This window comes from Rhinolophus sinicus, linkage group LG05, assembly GCF_036562045.2.
Source record: "Rhinolophus sinicus isolate RSC01 linkage group LG05, ASM3656204v1, whole genome shotgun sequence".
Lineage (NCBI taxonomy): Eukaryota > Metazoa > Chordata > Mammalia > Chiroptera > Rhinolophidae > Rhinolophus > Rhinolophus sinicus.
The window spans coordinates 98770558-98792213 of record NC_133755.1 but is presented as its reverse complement, the minus strand read 5'-3'; the positions used below and the strand labels follow the sequence as shown (position 1 = coordinate 98792213).

Below are 21656 nucleotides of genomic sequence, written 5' to 3'. Positions count from 1 at the left end.
TATCGACTCTAATCACACTGGTGCCATATGTGCGGTACCATAGAAAGCATCTTGTTCTCCTAAACATGTGCTCCTCTTCTAAAGAACAGTCTATTTATAAACTCAGTCTTTTCAAAGGACCTGAGGTGACCAGACTATTTACCTTTCTAGAAGCTAATTTTTATCCACAACCTTCCCTGCCCCTTACCAAGTGCATGCATTCTAATCCCTGTTCCCAACAATTAAATATCCACCTATTAATTTTCTTTCCTCACATCCAGGTTGATTGAGCTCTTGACTTTTTGTAAAAAACAAAAACAACGGGGCAGGTCAAGAAACCCAACCCCTCTTCTCCAACCAGAGAGCTCCGCCCTCTGCCCTGGGGTGGCCTGAAGTTGAAGGCCAAAGAGGGAAAGCAGGGCTCACAGGGCTGCTGGGGTGAGAGCGCAGGCTCAGCCGCTGTAGCCAGTGGGACAGCAAAGGGTCACTCTAAAAATTGCTGCTGGGACTTGTCAGGTGGCTGCTGGTGGCTCCTCACCGGATTTTCCTTCTCCCTTTCTCTCTCTCCACAGATTGCTTCCCAAGAGGAGTCTGCTGCTGAAACTTCATCATCACAAGTCGGGGAGGCCACTTCACACAGGAGGGTAAGGAGCTGGGGCCACAGTCTGCAATTCCTGTCTTCTAGATTCTGGGGTGTGTATGGATCTGTGGGTGGTGGGGGGGGCGAAATATTTGTGGTTGTACAGCTATTTCACAGAGGGTGTGTACAGCTGGGTTAGTTTGCTCATGGCCCTGATCTGAAGTTGGGAGCCAAAAAACATTTCCTTGAAATCTAAGGAATGTGCTAGATTAGGAGAATGTCATACATAGTAATAAAAATGCACAAAAGGGCAGCTTCAAAAAAGTAAAGTTGCTTGAAATTTCTAACAATAATTTTAAGCCTCTCAAGTCTGATGTATGTTTTTCTTCCTCTATTTTATAGAGAAGAGAGAAGGGAGAAAGTAAATTCTTAGGTTTGGTTCACAGAGTTGAGAGTTTCTTCTCTATCTTTATCAGGAACCATGTAAACATTTGGTACCCAATAACTTCAGATAACATGCAATCAGTTTTTAGTTTTAATGAAATTGGTAGCAAAAAAAAAAAGAAATTAAAAAAAATCAGACAACTCTTCACATTCCCAGAAATATAACCTATTGATAAAATAGAAAATTCCTCTGCCAAAATAGAACAAATTTGTAATTTAACAATAAAACAAGTTTTTGTTCTAAATGTGCACATATGGCTAGACTGACATACGTTTTATATTAGAGATCATATTGGAAATGAAATGGTAAAGTGGAAAACCCCCCTTACGTTGGACTTAACTTAAAATGGCAAGCCGCACAGCCGTTTCTATTCCGGGAGTCAGTAATGATGAGTCCCGACAGATGCAGCGCTCGGAATGTGGCAGGAACAGGGAGCAGGCGCAGCTGATTTGCCCCTTTGGCGAGAAGACATTCTGGGTGCCCAGCTCATTCTGGCATGGGAGTGACAGTGACACGTTAGCGCACATGGCTTTTCAGCTTGTCCTGTGCAGAGTCTCTCCCAGGAGGTGAGGCTACAAGGCAGCCGGAACACGAATGTTCTTAAGTATAAAGTGACAGTTCTTTTCTATAAATCAGTTCTAGGAGCTTTTCATCGGAGATCTGTTTCAGGCCAGGAGGCACTTGATTTCGGTGTGATACTTGCACACAGACTTACCCACTCCAAGGAGAGGGTAGAATTATGTTACCATGTCTTGGCAGTATCATTCTCAGTACAATGGTTCTGGATTAACTTTGGGTTATAGATCCTATTAAGAGCCTCATGAAAACTCTGGGCCCACTCTACAGAACAAATGCACATAAACATACATGTACAACATGTTTCATAATAGTCCAGAAAATTTCATGGAATTCAAAGACTCACCTGAATCCAAACCCAGGAAAGGGTTGCCAGATGAAATATAGGACACCCAGCTATATTTGAATTTCAGATACATCACAAACCAGTTTTTAGTATAAGTATGTTCCAAATATTGCATTGGACCTGCTTGGACTGAAATATGATTCATGGTTTATCTGAAATTCAAATTTCACTGGACATCTTGTATTTTTATTTTCTAAATCTGGCAACCTCGATCCAAATGCATGACCCCAGGTGAAGAATGCTCTGTCTCAGGTGCTTTATCCATATCTGATCACGAGTTGATTCCAGGGTTCTAAAAGGCCATCTTGAGGGGAGAAGTGATCCATGACCAGACTTTGAAAAATTCTGACAGCGAAAGCCATCTGTTTATTCTTAACTCTCTGTAAAAATTTAGAACTGAAAGATATATATCTCCCCATTTGACAGGTGAGTAAACTGAAATCTTAAAAGTTTGGATGTTTTGCCACAGGTCCATCAGATGGTTAGAACAAAATGAACACCAAAACCCAATTTTCAGTTCTACGACAACCAAAGGACATTAGTCTTAAAAGTTAGATTTCCAAGTCCCTCTCCCCACGCCCCACCTACCCTACTCCCCAACCGTAACACACACGCAACAGACTGGGAAAGAGAAAAAACTATTTCAGTACAATTTTCAACAAAACCAAAACCAAAAATGTTACCACTGGGTGCTTGCGTCCTGTATCCAGGTTTGGAGAATACAGGTTAACTTTATGTATAGTCTGTATACTTTAGAGATAAAAGTCAGGCACAGGCCTTTAGCTAAGTTGAACCATAAGAAATCAATGAAATTTGTCTTTAAACAAAATGGATAATTTCCTATTCAACCTAACAGTTAAAAAGAAGTACTTGATTCTCTTATCAACAAAGTCATTGAAGACCTCCTTAAACCTGTTTCCATTTCTGACTTACCAACCTATTGGAGTTTCATATCTTTACCACCCTTAACAGGGTAAAGAAATTTGCAGGCTCTGTTTGTCTCTAAATAAATTTATCTTATATTCAAAAAGGCAACTCTTTTATTTCAGTGTTTGGAGCTATACGCTCTCCATATCCAAATTTTGATTTTCTATATCGCAGTCCTACCTCACTCAGTCTCCTTCCTCTCCCGTTGGAAAGAGCTAACTTATTCACCTGCTACAGATTGTAACCTACCCTAGATTTAAGGGCGGCAATATAGGGGGTCAGGTGTCAACCTGATATTGAATGTTAGCTCTACAACACATTTGCACACTTGTGTCACCTTGGATAAGTTTTTAAAACTCTCTCTGAACCTTAATTTCTTCATTTGTAAAATTAACATAATATAACCTACTTTTTAGGATTTTGGTGATGGTTAAATTTTAAAAAATAATAATAAAATCGTAAAGTACTGATTCCAGGCTCAGCATACAGTAAGTCCTCAATTAACAAAGGTGAACTATATAATTTTTATTTAGGAGAAATGGAGGTAGTTTACATTTGATACATAATATAGATTCATGCTTTAAACATAAATTTAAATTCCTAAATTTATATTTAGGAATTATTTATTAACATACTTAAATTTAGCAAATATAAAAGGTGATGAAAAATGTGATGGCTCACATAACTGCCCAGCTGTTTTATCAGGTGTTGAATACATGACACTGTTGTCATAGAAACAACACAAGAGCCAAGATCTGCAGTGGGCAGTGGGAGCAGAGCCTAGAATTGCATCTTTGTTAGCCTTCTGCCCAGTTTCTACTGGAGGACACCCAAGAGGCTGGTCTGGGTCACGGTGGATGGAGCAGAGAGGGGAGGAGGCTGTGGTGTCCATGAGTAGAGAGGAGAATTCCCTGGGTGCCCTCCACAAGATGAAGGGACAGCTCTGTAGCATAGGGAGCCTTCTACAACCTTCTGTACCCTGCACAAAGTCTCTTCTTTCACCCAAAAAGGGAAGAGTCAGGAAAGGACTGGCAGTGCCTACAAATGGCTGCTCATCCCGTTACACAACCTCAGCTGCTGTGGCTAGACCTGCCCTTTCCAGCGTGTGAAAATGCACGCCACTAATAGTCCCAAAGGGGACCTGTAACGTTCCTCTCTTTGACCCCAAGGGGCAACTCATTAGAGCCTCCTGGGTTGGGAAGGAAAGTTGAGCCCATCATGCATTAGAGGAAAAACAGAGAAACCATCTTAAAGCTCTCCCATTCAAGGGCAACTCAGCAAGGCTGTGCTTCTCACCTTGCAGACTATAACCCCAGTCCAAGCCCTCCCTCAGATATGGTAACCATGGTGATTGTGCTGGCTACCAAGCCTGGGCAGTCCCTGAGCAGCTGGCCACAAGGCACTCAACTTGTTAAAAGAAAAAAGAAAAAGAAAAAAAGCTTTTATAAAAAACAACAGCAATAAGTAAAACCCTCATCCAACTTTGAGTTAATATACAATTGAATCAATATGGATGAAATGCTTTAAAAGTTCATTACTGAGCATCTACGTAGATTATACTCTAGATTATATATGAAAATATATATGCAACTCATTTTTGTAACCTTTTTCTTTCAGCCACATTTTGACTGTCATTGTAACTGTCATTGGTGATCACTTATAATATGAGCCATGGGTGAATAGTGAACAATGGTATAATTGTAGAAAAAAACTGAGTTTCTGGACAAATTGCTTTTGACTGCATGTTCACATATGACCTAGTGACTGAGTAATACATTTTTGTGAGTGTTCTTTTCTAATCCTCCTCTAATAGTCCATACAGTCAGCTTAGAATCCCAGCACCATCACCAAATATATAAATGGAAGTGAATTAAGTTGTTCCACTTTACTTTGACACATCTACTCCTTAGGCTGCCCTTTTATAACTTCTCTCCTCTAAAGTCACCCTTGCTCTTCCTTTAAATATGATTGTGGAAAAGTGCTGGTTGTTCAAGTGACATGATAAATGTGTGTGCGTGTGTGTGTGTGTGTGAGTGTGTGTATGTGTGTGTACCCAGTGCGACATGCTGGGGGGACAGAGTTCCAGAGAGCAGTTTCCAGGCTCTCGGCCTCACGTGGAAAGGTGCTGGCTCGTGTAGCAGATGGCCATCGGCTGTTATCGGTTAGCCATTAGCCACTGATATAACTGCCGTGGCTAAGCTAGCAAGTGCGGATTGTGGATTGCGGATTGAGGAAGGTGGATTGCAGTTAGCAAGTGAGGTTGGTTGGCAGAGAAGCGGATGGTGGGTTCTGGATCTTGTGGCTCCTGCTTCCTGTGTCTCTAACCCAGCCGCCAGCGAGAATATAGTGGTATGACTCCCCTATCTATGGCTCCGTGGGTGTTCCTTTTCGGCCTCACCATGTCCTGCGTTCTTATGTGGGGAGCAGGACCAGAGACACCGCATGACACCATGCATGACACATGCCTTATGTCTGTACTCCCAGAAAAGCCCCAGTGTGAGGGGCCTGGAGAATATCTCAAAGACTTCCTGTCTGCTAGTGAGAACAAAGCCTCTTGGGTTTTGATCCTCCGTAATGAGGAAGTTAATCTCCTCTGCAATACCGTAGAATCCAGAGTACACGATGCAGCTGCTCTTACCAGTTTAACTGGCCTGCGGTCCTCCTTAAATTAAGGAAAGCAGTGGCTGGAGCCCTACAGGCGGGGCTGATGGGAGATGAGCATTTATCAGGCTAGAGGAGCCTAGAGGACATCAGAGCTTTGCCCAGCTTCAAAGAAGTGACCCTGATCATCAGACTCCTCTGAGGGGTCTGCAGTGTCCTTATTAGAGGAACATGGCACAGACAGAACACTTGGGCAGGTGGATGGACAGCCTCATTTCCCATGTGCTCACCTAGGAATGGAATGGAATAGCAGTTCTAGTAAAGAAACACCGAATTTACGAACATATCTGGGAAAATACAGCCACCAGGAAATTGTCTGCAAGCTCTGATTTCAGTTGTCTCTTAAACGGTCTCCTGCATATTTCTCTCCCTCTACCTCCCCTAGAGATAGCTAAAGATGCCAGTTACGTCTTCAAAATGATTTTGAGGTCTCTAAAAGCCGTCTCTTATTTAAAAAAATATATTACAAATACTAACTACTATTATATATTAATATTATTAAAAACAAAGAAATTAATATTATTAAAGTATTATTTAAAGAATATATATACTTTATATGTGTGTGTATATATGTATATATATTAATAGTACTAAAGTATTATTTGAAGAATATACATACTTTATATGTGTGTGTATATATGTATATATATTATATATGTCTATATATAATATATATGTATATATTATATATATATTTATATATATATATACTACAGTGGCTACTGTGTTAGAAATTTATATATGAGTCATAGAAGGACACTGATTTAAAAAACTGAAGAAAAAAAACAAACAGCAAGAAAACATGCATATCAGGGAGGAAGACTAGATTTGCCCATTAATTGATTAGCTTGGATCATTTGTCAGACTAGTTAATGCATCACTCAGTAGGGCCCTGGAGATATAGGACAAAGGCAAGAAAATTCAGATAGAAAGGGTCATGAGGGTTTCCATGGGAATGCCAGGGTCAATATGAAGGCCAGACAATGGAGGAAAGAGAAGGTGGCAACAGGAAATAAGAGAAGGAAGGCCATGGAAAAACTTTTGCTGATTTCACTAGGGTTTCAGGTGGCCCTCTTCCTTCCTGGAGATTTCTTAATCCTTCTCCATTACATACTGACTTATCAAGTTCAAACCCTACCTGGCATCCAACAGCCTTTATGTATTGGCCTAACGTTACCTGCCTAACTGTCTCCCTCATGACTTCAATCCCCTTAGTCTGCACATACTGTGCTGAGTCATACCTTCCTGCTTCACCATGAAGCATTTCTTCTACTCCTAAGGACCTCCCTCCTATACCTATGCCTTTTAAAAACCAGCACCTGTGGGACTCTTATTATCTGCAAACCTTCTCATCCTAACACTGCCCCCATTAAAATTGTCCCTTTAATTTGAACCCTTACGTCCAGGCTCATAGATTCAATCTAGTCCATGTATTCTGTTGTTTTGCTTATAACCACATGTCTAAGTTTTCCAAACTTCCAAAATTATCCTTATTACTGATATCAAAATAGAAATAATTGGTTCCTCAACTTACGTAATTGGACAAGTCCCATTTCTCTCCCTGGTATTTTCAGAAATCCCTTAGAAACGTTGACATGTTCCAGAAATCTCTCCTGTCTGCTATTTGCCAGTTCTCAGTCTGGGTCAATAGTTATGCTTGTCCCATATCTCCTTCTGCCCCTCATGATTGCTTCTCCATGATGTGGCAGCTTTCTCTGATTTGCTTCACCCCAAAGCTTAAACAGGTTACTTACTTTATTCCCAAAGACATAGCTAACAAGCATTGTTGATTTTGATGAAAGGTATTCAAATTCTTTTGCACACTCACTCTTTGCCAGATGCTCTGCCAAATGCTGTACAGGCATTTCATCATGAAGTTTCACTGAGAACCCTATAGTCAGGCACTATTATCATCTTCATTTTAGAGACAAATCAGTGGAGACTGTAAGAGGTTAGATTATCTATCTACCTCAAGAAACACTTCAGGTAAGTATTAGGTTGGTGCAAAAGTAATTGTGGTTCTTGCAATTATTTTTAACCTTTTAAACCACAATTACTTTTGCACCAACCTAATAGTAAAGCTGGATTTTATGTTGTATTTTCATTATCATTGAGTTTGAAATATTACCTAATTTTCCTTATTATTTCTTATTTTACTCGTGGATTATTTACAACTGTATTGTTTGATTTCCAAATATTGGTGATTTCCCTAGTTTATTGTTATTAATGAACTGAATTACATTATGATTAGAGAACATACTCTATATTCCTTCAGTGTCTATATTCCTTCAGTGCTTTCAAATTTATTGAGACATGTTTTGCAACCCAGCACAGGATCTGTCTCAGTAAATCTATCATATGCACTTGCAAAGAATTTGTATTCTGCAGATGGGTGTACTGTTTTAGAAATATCAATTATGTCAGGGTGATTAATAATGTTGTTCAGGTAATCTATACCTTTACCGATTCTTTTGTCTAGTTCTATCAGTTGCTGAGAGTTAGTAACATTTTCAAGTATTACTAAGGAATTGAATATTTTTCCCTTTAATTTTGTCATTTGTTGCTTTACATATAATGAAGCTCTGTTTTTTGCATATATACACTAGGGTTATTATATTTTCGTGATGATTTGAACTTTTCATCGTTATGAAATTACCTCTTGATCATTGGTCATTGTTTCTTTCTTGATGTGTATTTTACCTGATATTAACATAGCCACTACACTCTTCTATGTCTACTCTTTCCATGGTAAATCTTTTTCTATCTGTTTATCTTTTACCTGTCTCTGTCTTTATAGTGAGTCTCTTGTAGATAGCACATATTTGGGTCTTGCTTTTCTTATTCATTCTAACAATCTGTGCCATTTAATTAGAATGTTATATGCATTGACTTTTAATACAATTATTAACATAATTGAATTTAGGTTTACCATTAAATTATTTGTTTTCTGTTTGTCCCCTCTAATTTTTTATCCTCTTTCCCAACTTTTCTGCCCCCTTTTGAATTCCCTTTAAATTGATCTCTTGGTTTTTCAGCTACACTTTGTATTCATTTAAGCAGTTGTTCTAGGGCTCTGCTGTCCACAGCCATGGCCATCAGTCACCTGTGTCTATTAAACACTTGAAATGTGGCAAAAATGAGATGTGCTGCAAGTATAAAACGCATCCTGGATTTTGAAGACTTAGTATGAAAACTAGAGTGTAAAATAGTATATTAATACTTTTATAGCAATTACATGTTGAAATGATATTTTGTATATAGTATGTTGAATAAAATGGTTCCAGGTAGTTTCACCAGGAACATCTGCCACAAGCATTTCGCCGCAAACATTTTTGCAGGATAACTAATTGGCCATAAGGCAATTTCACAGAAAAAGGTAAAAGAACAAAATATGAAAGAGGGACATTAAAAAGGACATGATGAAACATGGAAAATATAATATTAAAAGTAAAAAGACTATTGTAAAAAATGAAAATATATTGTCTTTGAAGTCTTTCCTTCATAGTATTTTACTTTCTTTTGCTTGCTTGCTGATTCATCTTGCTGTTCAACATTGCACTTTTTTCTTTTTCACTACAATTTCTTCTTTCATGAGGAGAGATACCAATTTCCAACTAAAGAATCAATAATTAATGCTCTGGAAGACTGTTGTGAATTAGTAGCCACCTCTTTTATATTTTCCGTAGCTTGGTAAACTTTTGTTTTTGATGGGTGAGAGGAATGATTGTGCCCTCTGAAGGATTTGCAAAAAATAGATACATTATCATTTTCCAGTAGTGTGTGCAATCTGGCTTTATACATAGTTACTATCATTCATTATTATTTGAAGACCACCAGGGCTACCGGTCACTGTATAGACCATTATGAGGGCTAAGATTTATATAATATAAAAAATGAGAGTACCGCCACAAACTTTGTCCACGGAGAAATGAAACCAAAATGACAACCAGTTATTTTATCTTTTATAGTGAAATTGCGTTAAGACCAATTAGTTATGCAGTGAAAATGTTTGTGGAGAAAATGCTTGCGGCAAAGATGTTTACTGCAAAACTACTGGGCACAATAAAATATATTAAAATTAATTTCACTTGTTTCTTTTTACCTTTTTAATATGGTTGCTGAAAAATTTTTAATTACATATGTGACTCATGTCAGTTTCTCTTAGACAGCATGACTGCAGAGATTACAATATGCAAAAGTTAAATTTTCACAGGCTACATAAGGTAATGGTGGGCCACTTCATATAAGACATAAAAACCTTGCAACTGTATAGATTCATTTACCACCATCACCCCGTCCTTTATGCTGTAATTGTCACATGTACTACATCTACATACATGATAAATCCCACAAGACAATGTTATCATTTTTGCTTTGAAGAGTCAGATGTATTTGAAAGAACTTTAGAGAAAAAATAGGCCTTTATATTTACCATCTCTGATGCTCTTCATTTTTTCCTGAAGATTTAAGTTTCCATTGGGCTTCTTCCTTTGGGATCTCTCTTTTCCAGAATCCCCAACTCACTTTCCCGTGGATGTGGTTGCCACAAACTCTGTCCTCTGGTTCTTCAAAGAAGTAATACTTTCTCTTGGAGTTGTTGCTGCCCTGGGCGGTACCAACTGCATGCAACCTGCTTGTAGGCAAAAAGCCATCAGATGTAATTGAAGAAAAAAAAAAAGTCGGTGGGGACTCATCCTATGCTATTCCCCTTTTCCATCTCTTGAATCTTCTACAGAATCATCCTTTTGTTTATACTTCCTAGCATTGCTCAGTAGTTTCCCTGTTTCTCTCCCAACTCTCCCCACCCCAAACGCCCCAGGTTATAGGTTCTATTTGGGACAATCTGTCAGGTAGGAGATTTACTTGGCTTTACCGCCAGCAGTAGAGTTTGGAGCTGCTACTTAAACCATGGCAGTTCTTCAGAGGCTGAGGGCTTCACAACTCTTCTACATGATATTCCTGAAGACAGAATGAGCTACTGAGGAGTTTATCAAACTTTAGTAAGGATACTTGGAAATACCTCGATTAAGGATGATGTAAGAGCTTAACAATATAGAAAAGGAAGATTTAAAACTGGATATCAGATATTATTGCTCCTAGAGTCACCCCTTTATTTGGAATGTCCTGCTGGCTCTTTGTCCCCTTTGCCCAAGCATATCACCATGCTGTTGAGGCTGTATTCTCTTTTTCCTCCAGAAACCTCCATTTTAACCAAAGAAACAAACAAACAACAAAAAACCCTTAAAATCAAAATAATCTCAGAAGAATGACACCCTGTCCCTTGGAGAGGTATGTTTCAATATAGTATATAATATAACCAATTGTTAAAATACTGAGATCCCTCTGTACTGAATAGGTAAACAGCCCAATTGCTGCTGCCCTGATCCCCCCCACACACACACTGAATCCCTCCCACCCCTCCAGCCCTCTCCCAGGATCCCCTGTGCCTCACTAAGATCCAGTGACTGAAGACTTACACAGGGTACCAAGGGGAGCCTCTGGAACCCAACTCCAGAACTGTGGCATGAATCCATACTAGTTAGTAGGTACCCCGTTTTGTCAGTTATTGAAATATCCACTCCTATATGCTACAAATAAAATAATATTTTAATGATAAACAGAATATTTAACATTTCAGTCTAAATATTCAGTCATAGTGCTATTAGGTTGGTGCAAAAATAACTGCGGTTTAACAGGTTAAAAATAATTGCAAAAACCGCAATCACTTTTGCACCAACCTAAAACTTGGGTTCAGAATTTCCTCTAAAAAATGAGTGGTTATAAGCCCTACATCTAAATAAATTTGAAAATTGGCCAAAAGAGATCTTCTGGGAAAATAGGCAGGGCTTCCCCAAAGACACATTTTTGCTTCTACTCTAGAAGGTAGAAATGATGTTTTTAAAAAAAGAGAGAGAAACCACAATTACTCTGCAGTGCTTCCCTAGTATCTGTTGTCATTTTGAAGCTGTCATTTTTGTCTCTCTGACATAAATTACATATTGTATTGCTCCATAATTTCCAGCACAGAGCTGTCCACACAGCAGTACGTGTCCGATAACTGCTTGCTGAACAAAATGTTTAAAATTTTCCCCAAAGAAATCCAATAAGGGACACTTACCACATAAGTCAAATGCATTTGAAGACTGAACTACAGGGAAGTTGAAAATCTATTTCACAAGGTGAGGATGCATTTGGCATTGCTTGCAAGAAAGAAAGAGGAAGGATCTTGTAAACAAATATAAATGTGAATTTGACAATTTGAGCTTAATGAGGAAGACAAAAGCCCTGGCAAGGAGATAAACCTTCTTTCTATCTACTTACTACTCTCCTTCCACATGGAAAGGAACAGGAATAAACACAATAGAAAGGTCATGGAATTTTTATACATACATTCCAGTAATTAAATTGAAGACCTTTCAAGAGGGATCAAAGCTATGTTTTACCCCTCAGGATGAACTCAATAGTGAGACTTAAAACACACACACACACACACACACACACACACACACACACACACACACACACACACACCAAGAAACTATAAAACACCTAAATACCTAAATGTCCATCAACAGGAGAATAATTGAATAAGTTTTATATATTCTTACTATGGATACTGCAGCTATTAGAGAGAATGAGGTAAATTTGTGTATGTACTCATACAGAAGAATGTATGTAATTTACCGCTTGGTGAAAAAAGCAAACTGCTAAATAATATAGCATAAATTTGTATTGATATAAGATCTTTTATAGTACTCTATATGCTGGAACTGACTTATACTGGCTCATGGGAACCAACTAGTACATTATCAGGAATTTGACAAACTGGTTGTTAAACAGTGGATAGCTTAAAACTAGCCCCGATGAGTGTATTTGCACCAAAGAAATCAGTGTCTTACAGTTAAGGGCTTTTTTTTTTTACCCCTAGAGCATTGGTTTATCAGCACACTACTGTTCAGAACTACACAGATATAAGTTTGTATAAGCATATACAATTGTCTGGAATGACATATAACAAACTTTGAATTGTTGAATTACATGTACTGATTTTTTAATTTTAAAAAAGAAAAAAAGAAAAGCAGCACTGGTAATCTCACACACACAAAAAAAGTGAATGCTACCATAATGTAAATAAAATCCATTTAGAAGTCCAAGTATAGCATCTTCCAATGACTATGCTCAATTTTTCAGAAAGGCTAAAACAATTTAATCTATCATATTTTAAGGGCTATCTATATATTTAGTATACTTAATATATTTCAGTTCTATATTTAAATACTAGAGCTGTTATAGAGATAAACCCATACTTTTTACAGGTTTAAAAATTGGTTCAAATACTTATTACACTGATAATGGAAAAATGGTCAGTATTCTTAATATGTGAGCATCCATATAAATAGATCTCTATGTGAATATATATCTATGAGGCTCATTACTGGATTAAGAATTTTAGTGTCAGAGCATAAAAATAGTTCTGATAGATTGCCAAAATATCATCCAAAAGACTGTATCAATTATACTCCCATCAATAATGTATGGAGAGTACCACATCAGTAGCTGATATTATGAACATTTAAGACTCTTTTAACCATCGGATAAACAGAATTTGACTACAAAGAAAATAAAAAGGATCTCTGGATTTCCATTGACGCTTTCCTGATAATTATTAGTTTAGCATTTAAAAAATGAATTAACTATGTGTATTTTATTTTCTATGAATGACCTAGTTACCTAGTCATAGCTTTTGTCAAGTTTTTTAATGGATTACTTTTTTCTTATTGATTTGTAGGAGTTCTTTAAATATTGTGTCAGTTAACCTTATGTCTCTCAAAAATGTTACAAATATTTTTCACAGTCTGTTGCTTGTCTCTTAGTGTGGTTTTATAGCAGTTTTATATTTTTCTATATTCAGATATTTCAGTCTTTTCCCTTTATGGCTTCTGGATTTTGTGTTATGGCTTAAAAGGGCCTTTCCTACTCTAAGAGTTTTTTAAAAAAAGAACACCCTACTTTATTCTAGTTCGTGTGTGTGATTTAGATATTTCATTCATCTGAAAGTTATTTTAGTAAATTCGTAGAGTAGAAATTAACTGAATTAATACTATTATACAAGTCCTTACCCATTGATTTTTAAGTGCCAGATTTATTCGTGTGTGTGTGTGTGTATTACAAAATACACATTTACATTTTACATGGATTCCTGAATTTTAATATTTTATTGAGGAAAACTTCAGAATAGTTATAATTTACTTTTATGTGAGAGTACACTAAGCCCTTTAAATGATATTTAACTACTATTCCATAATTACTGTACAGTTAGATCGGAGAATATTTGGTCATTTCTGCTGTATAAAATCACTTCGCAATACAGCTGTGTATGGTCTCATTTGATAATATCTTTCTTGAATTGTCTTCAATCCTTGATGCTGAAGTAAACCATCGACAAAATGTGCATCTAGTTTAACGTAAGTCTTCAAATCTATTTTTGAGGTTAATCTACATTATGCCATTAAAAATCTTTTTATCTTATAAAAAAGGAAAGTTTCTTAATGTAGTGATTCAAAGTCCAAAACACAATTAAAATGAAACCATGCCTTTTTTATTTTCTAGCCAGCTCTTGCCTGTGAGTGTTTGCCAACATGGCCCCCAAGAAGAAGACTGTCAGAAAGAACAAAGGAGATATCAATGAGATGACCATAATTGTAGAAGATAGCCCACTAAACAAACTAAATACTCTGAATGGAATCCTAGAGGGAGGCAATGGCCTTAGCTGCCTTTCTTCTGAATTAACAGATGCTTCTTATGGCCCCAACCTCTTGGAAGGTTTAAGTAAAATGCGGCAGGAGAGTTTCCTTTGTGACTTAGTCATTGGCACCAAAACCAAATCCTTTGATGTTCACAAGTCAGTGATGGCTTCATGCAGTGAGTACTTTTACAACATCCTAAAAAAGGACCCATCCACACAAAGGGTGGATCTGAATGACATCGCACCACTGGGCCTGGCCACCGTCATTGCATATGCCTACACTGGAAAGCTGACCCTCTCCTTGTATACAATAGGAAGCATTATTTCTGCTGCTGTTTATCTTCAGATCCATACCCTTGTAAAGATGTGCAGTGATTTTCTGATCCGAGAGATGAATGTTGAGAATTGCATGTACGTTGCTAACATTGCTGAAACATATTCTCTGAAAACTGCAAAAGCAGCAGCCCACAAATTTATCCGGGACAACTTCCTTGAATTTGCAGAATCAGATCAGTTTATGAAACTTACATTTGAGCAAATTAACGAACTTCTTGTAGATGATGACTTACAATTACCTTCTGAAATAGTAGCATTCCAGACTGCTATGAAATGGTTAGAATTTGACCAAAAGAGGGTGAAATATGCTGCCGATCTTTTGAGCAATATTCGCTTTGGTACTATCTCCGCACAAGACCTGGTCAATTATGTTCAGTCTGTACCAAGAATGATGCAAGATGCTGATTGTCACAAACTTCTTGTGGATGCTATGAACTACCACTTACTTCCATATCATCAAAACACATTGCAGTCTCGGCGCACGAGAATCCGTGGGGGCTACCGAGTCCTTGTCACTGTTGGAGGACGTCCAGGCCTTACTGAGAAGTCCCTTAGTAGAGATATCTTGTATAGAGACCCTGAAAATGGATGGAGCAAGCTTACAGAAATGCCAGCCAAGAGTTTTAATCAGTGTGTGGCTGTGATGGATGGATTTCTTTATGTGGCTGGTGGTGAAGACCAGAATGATGCAAGAAATCAAGCCAAGCATGCAGTCAGCAATTTCTGCAGGTACTTGATTCTTTATTAGAAACTGAAATGGTTCAATAGTATGAGGAAATTGCCCTGACATAGAAGTAAATGAATCATGCCTATTAGCTCAGTAAATCAATAATAATAATAATAATAATAATAATGCCACATTACATGTATATACAACACTTCATATTATATAAAGTACATCCATGTACATTATGTAGTCTAGATTTCTGAATAAGCTTGTAAAGTGAGCAGGGGAGACATGATTATTCTGATTTTACACATGAGAAATCTGGTACCCAGAGAAGTTATACCACTACCACAAGTAAGTGGCAATTCACATTTTCTCATTTGTAGTCAGATGCTCTTCACAATATACTGCCTTTCTGAAAGACACTGGGTACAAATTTAGTTTGTAAGACTGAGTGTTAAGAATGATCAAAATAATACAGAATTTATTTTAAGTGACTGTTACCGATGACTGTCAGATTTATAATTGACAAATAGAATGGGAACATTAAAAATGTAGCAGCCAATTAATTTTAAATAATTATTTGAAGATTGAATAGCAGAGAAAATGTCAATATTTTTGATACGTGAAGAGAAAAAGCATAATAAGCCCTTCAGATAATGGAATTCAAATGCTATATATTTGTATATTTATGACAAAAAATTAAACTTCCATATATATGAAATCTTCAGAAAGTCATGCTTATATCCTGGTAGTAATAAAAAAGTCAAACATAATTAATGAGCAAGATCTGAGAATTTAAAGAGTATATCATGAAAAATATTCTTTGTTATTTCAGTATGTGTGTATCATTTAAATGAATCCATCTTTAGCCTTTAATTCATAACTATAGTTAAGTTGTGATCTGGAGGTTAAATAGGACAGAGACAGATGAACATCAAATTGACAGGGTGTGTTCTGTGTTTATAATACTTTAAAACTAAGAATGGGAAAGTATCAGTTTACTATGACTGCTGATTTTCCTCCTCTGATAACTCAGCTATTAGTACTCAAGTCACTGTTTTTGCAGTATTGATTTCAGTGCTTACGGTATAATTACTGTAATATTGAAACTGAAAACAAAAATATATCCCTAAACGAAATAATCTTACCTACTAATAAGTGCTAGAAAATAGAGAAGTATCAAAAGTTAAGGCTTTGTTGATGCTTTTGGACATATTTCATTGATCTCATTCTAAACAGACAATAGAAAACTTGGTTGAGTAACTCAGCTTTGCTGCTGCAATGGCCAGCTAGGAAAGGTGTATGAGTAAGAAGGGGTTTGTGAGAAATGAAGAAATCCAATTAGTCAATTCCTACCTTAATTAAGTGAGAACGAGCTAGCGATTGTTGGTCTTTGAAGATATGTGGAGTTGACTTTAATGTGGCAGTGTTCCCTTTTCTGATTGCCACAAATACCCAGGTTCCATCCCTCGCCACACACACACACACACACACACACTCACAAATCCTACTGGATGATGCATATTCGAATATGGATGAAAGGGGACTAGAAGACCACCGGTTTTTGTAGGGTCTTCTCCAAGTGGCCTGATAAAAGAAGTGAATTTATAAACGGGAGGAGGGGAGTCACCAGTGGCCTGCTTTTTAGAAGTGTCACACTTTTTTGAAAGAAAAACACGAGCATCCAGGTGAGGAGTTGCGCTATGTCAGTAGCCTCCTTGCATAAAAAGTGTGAAAATTCCCACGTTATGGTTTGTGGAGTAACATGGGTCCCCTGGCTACCGCCCACAAGGCTGTCACACTTCCTCTGCCATTCCCAGATACGATCCCCGCTTCAACACCTGGATACACCTGGCCAGCATGAACCAGAAGCGCACGCACTTCAGCCTGAGCGTGTTCAACGGGCTCCTTTACGCCTTGGGCGGTCGCAATACAGAAGGCAGCCTGGCCTCGCTGGAGTGCTACGTGCCCTCCACCAATCAGTGGCAGCCGAAGACGCCCCTGGAGGTGGCGCGGTGCTGCCACGCCAGCGCGGTCAGCGACGGCCGAGTGCTGGTGACCGGCGGCTACATCAGCAACGCGTACTCGCGGTCCGTGTGTGCGTACGACCCGGCCAGCGACTCGTGGCAGGAGCTGCCGGACCTGAGCACGCCAAGAGGCTGGCACTGCGCAGTCACCCTGGGCGACAGGGTGTATGTGATGGGGGGTAGCCAGGTGGGGCCGCGCGGGGAGCGTGTGGACGTGCTGACCGTGGAGTGCTACAGCCCGGCCACCCGCCAGTGGAGCTATGCGGCGCCGCTGCAGGTGGGCGTGAGCACGGCCGGTGCCTCGGCGCTGCACGGCCGCGTGTATCTCGTGGGTGGCTGGAACGAGGGCGAGAAGAAGTACAAGAAGTGCATCCAGTGCTTCAACCCCGAGCTCAACGAGTGGACGGAGGACGACGAGCTGCCGGAGGCCACTGTGGGCGTGTCCTGCTGTACCCTTTCTATGCCCAACAATGTGACCCGGGAATCCCGAGCCAGCTCGGTGTCCTCCGTGCCAGTCAGTATCTGAACCCAGGTAGATGCGGAGACGCGGGAATAACAAATATTTATTTGTGGTTAACCTTTGAGTCAGCAAAAAGGAAAATATATAACATTTACTACAATGATTGTATTTTAAAATATATCGAGGCATACATCTTGATGGGTTTAAATTCCTGGTATGGCCTCTGGTATAATCTACCTCTGTGTGATTTTATTATAGCAAAATACAGGGCCATAGTCAATAATGAAAAATAGAATTTATGTAAACGGCCACTGGGTGGCAGACAGAATTCATTGTAGGCACTCTTCCATTGTAAGCGACTCCTAAATGTATAGCGGTAACACCCACATTTGAGATAAATTCCTCCACACTTTAGTACACATGACACTTATGTGAGTAAACGATTTCACACACAAACGTTTATTTCCCTCTCTCTCTTTTTTCCTTTAGGAAGTTGAAAATATCCATTGATAGGTTTAATTTTAAGTTGGAAATCCACCGATAGCCGTAAACACTTAAGATTTAATTCTATATTTAAATGCAATTTCTCTTCCTATACTCGTACATGACTGCGTAAAGGATTTTGAAAGGCATCCCATGACAGAATCATAAAGCTTAAAACAAAATCTTACTAGAAAGTAACTGGGGTTCCACCCAAGGAATAAGTTTCTACCCGGTCAAGTTGATGCCTTCGGCTTATCCACGATTCCCTCATTCCTCCATGCCTCAGGCCCCAGTGTATTTCCTATCATAAAATCTAGCCCTCAAAAAAGGAACTAATATTAGTCATTTAGTTTGTAGTGTAAATTTAAATCCTTTTGTTGTTTCTCCTAGAAGTATTTGCACTTTAACCTTTGTTCCTTACTGGAGGAGCAATTCCTTCAAGGATCCTGGGAGCCTTACTCCAAACCTGAAAACTACATCAACATGGTTAAAAGCAACCTTGACCCTAATGTTCTTTCCCGGGAAGAACACCAAATAAAATTATGTCCTTAAGGATTATTAACTTAAAGATTGTATAGCCTAATTTGATTTCTCCCACTCTTTTATATGGATGAAAATGAAGGATTTAAAACTCTTGGATTCGCCGATAACTGGATGAATGGGTTCTGTTGATAGATGCCATTGTTTCCCATTTCATAGCAGTCCTCCTGATTTCTTAATTAAAAATCTAATACATTCATTTCACATAGAAATATTAAAATAATAATGCCCACTCTGTTATATATTTTAACCTCATCTGCTCCAAATTAGCTTTGTGAAATAATGTGTATCCACTTGATATCATTTTTCATACATGTTTGCTGAGTTTGGAGCAAGGGAATGATTGTTGTAAATGATACATATTTTCCTTTCTTATAATTTATCACTTTATTCTTTGATAGTTTGTTTTGGAGAGGAAGTGGCCTATCAACTATGGGTTATGTGCAGTTGGATTTTGAAAAATAAAGCAAACTATTTAAATAGTTAAACATGAGCTATATGGAAATATAACTGGGTTTTCATTAATCCCATCCTCTCCCACCTTGTGTAGATAGATTATTGCTAGGGTTACAATATTTATATTTAAAATATGTTATTGGCACTGTGAAAAGTGTTCCATATAGTACACTTTGTGGAACAATTTCGTATCATTGCCCTTATGAAAAGTTCAATTTCTGTGCATTTAATGGTAACACTCAGGTAATGGCTAAAGCACAGTAAGTTATGAACTAGATATTAATAAAAAACACTAGGCTGCTCTTTCACCCCTCACAGAGCTTGAGGAGCTTCTTCAAATACAGAGCAGATCTAAAGACACCTGCTCCCTTGACGCTTTATCTGCCCAGGATGTTAAATAAAGCTGTATGAGAAACTAGTTTGTGGAGCAAGTTAAATCACTGAGCTCTGAATTTACCAAAGTACAACCTATAAATACTGTTTTGTTCTTTCAGCATCATTGGTAAAATAACTTTCCATTTTTAATAAATTATTTTCACAGTTTCTCCATGTTTCCCAACTGGAAAATTACTTCATTTTTATTATGTTTTCAGCTTACATTCAATTACACTCCCAAGTCTTAGGATCTAACCCTGTACCTCCTTTTATTTTTCTGAAAGAAAAGGACTTGTTATTTTTGTCATGCCAGAGACCTGTGATTAAATAAAAGCATCAGTTCAGTGTATCAGAGAAATAACATGTTACCCATCCACTGAAATAATAGAACTCAATCTCTCATTTTCTGAATGGGCCAGAGATCTGATGGGAAAGTCTCCAGGAAGCCAGACTTTAATGTAATCTGTCCTTTTTTAGTTAGGTTCTTGGTGCCGAGTAGCCTTCCCTGGTGTACTAGTTGCTCTCCCTGGCATTGAATGAGTTTTATTTTTACTTCCTATGTTGTAAGAATGGTTATGAATAGAAAGTCAGTGATGGTACAGATTATAATTTTAAACGATGAGGAGATGGTAGTGGAGTGTTGTCAGTGAGGTATAACTGAGCTAATAAGGAAGTGAGGTTGTACTGAATGGCTGTATGATTTAAGGCAAAGCAGTAACTATAGTAAGTGTATTTTACACACGTGCCTGCAGATAGAGGTTTACCTGGAAACGTGGAAGTGTTAAAAGGTCCATTTTTTTTGTTGTTGTTGCTGGTTATTCTGGCCAAATATCTTCAGAATTCATCCAAGTTGCTAGATAAAAGCAGCTAAAATCACTTCATTTAATGAATTTTTCCCTGAGTTACAAAGAAATGGATTTATCTAATCTTCTCTGAATGATTCTATTGAATTCTTCTCTGAATGAGTTAGATCCCCATCCCAACCACTGACAATTATGTTTTCTAGCACAAGGCAGCATTAAAAGGAATTATTTTTCAGTATTTCTTTTTCTTTTCATACCAATAAAAACGATAGTATAGTTTCCTAAACACTCCTTCATGGTAATTGTGAGAACTAAAGATTCTAACATATTAAATATTTACCCTCCAGCACATTCAGAGGGTAAGCACCATTTAAATTTCCCTCTCGGGGAATTTGAAATAAAATACTTGTCTTGGATACTCCCAGAAAAGGTTGTATTTATTCAGCAAATTTTGGCAAAAACTTTTTTTGTTTGCTTAAAACATTCTGGTACTATATAAGGAACAACAAACCAAAATGTGTGTAGTGTTTGTAACCTCATCACTTTCAATAAAGCTGCATTCAAAAACAGCTTGTCAGTGATCAAATGTGGGCAGTTTTGAAGTGTTCTTTTGTGATTATTGTGGTGTATTTTTTCCCCTCTATTTAGTTTTCATGATGATTCACCTCAACAAAACAGACACACACACACACACACACACACACACACACACACACACACACACATTGAAAAGCTGTTCCAATAGCTTGAAGACTAATGAAAGAAAAAGGGATAAAACATCAATAACGACTTGTGTTATAACTCAGACAAAAGCCGAAGTCTGGTCTAGCTCAGCCCTAACCACTTAGAAGTCGTAGATTAAGTATGTTTGCACCATTAGTCTCGTTTCCACCCTGACCACAGCCAATCTGGCACAGACTCGGGTTCACCATCATTTGCAAGGAAACTACCTTTTAGGAAATGCAATTGTACAGACAAATCCTCACAGCCTTCCTCCTCCACGGTACCTGCCAAATCAAATGTAACCATGGTAGAATTCTCAACCTTTGATTTGATTTAGTAGTTAAATAATAACAGTTAGGTGAGGCACTCTTAGTCATTTCTGGAAAATCCTAAATGACAGCCAGAGTTTTTCTTAAACTTCTCCAAGTCTTGTAAACATTTAAAGAGATGAAGTTGACCCCCAAACAGAAGCCAGCTGGTGCCACATTTTGTTTGGAGCATACATGCAAGGTGCCCCCAGAGT

General features: G+C 38.1%; 1 protein-coding gene across 1 annotated transcript; it reads left to right on the top strand.

Annotated features, from left to right (window-relative positions):
- Positions 1–368: 368 nt before the first annotated feature.
- On the top strand, positions 369–20979 carry KLHL31 (kelch like family member 31). Its single transcript, XM_019734787.2, has 3 exons — positions 369–623; positions 14125–15325; positions 17087–20979. Exons 2-3 carry the CDS (start codon positions 14154–14156, stop codon positions 17817–17819), a joined length of 1905 nt encoding a protein of 634 aa, XP_019590346.2. The 5' UTR covers positions 369–623; positions 14125–14153; the 3' UTR covers positions 17820–20979.
- The last annotated feature ends 677 nt before the right edge of the window (positions 20980–21656 follow it).

Coding starts and splice junctions, on each gene's coding strand:
- KLHL31 (XM_019734787.2), top strand. CDS start 14,154: ATGGCCCCCAAGAAGAAGACTGTCAGAAAGAACAAAGGAGATATCAAT. Junction 15,326..17,086: donor GCAGTCAGCAATTTCTGCAG/GTACTTGATTCT, acceptor TGCCATTCCCAG/ATACGATCCCCGCTTCAACA.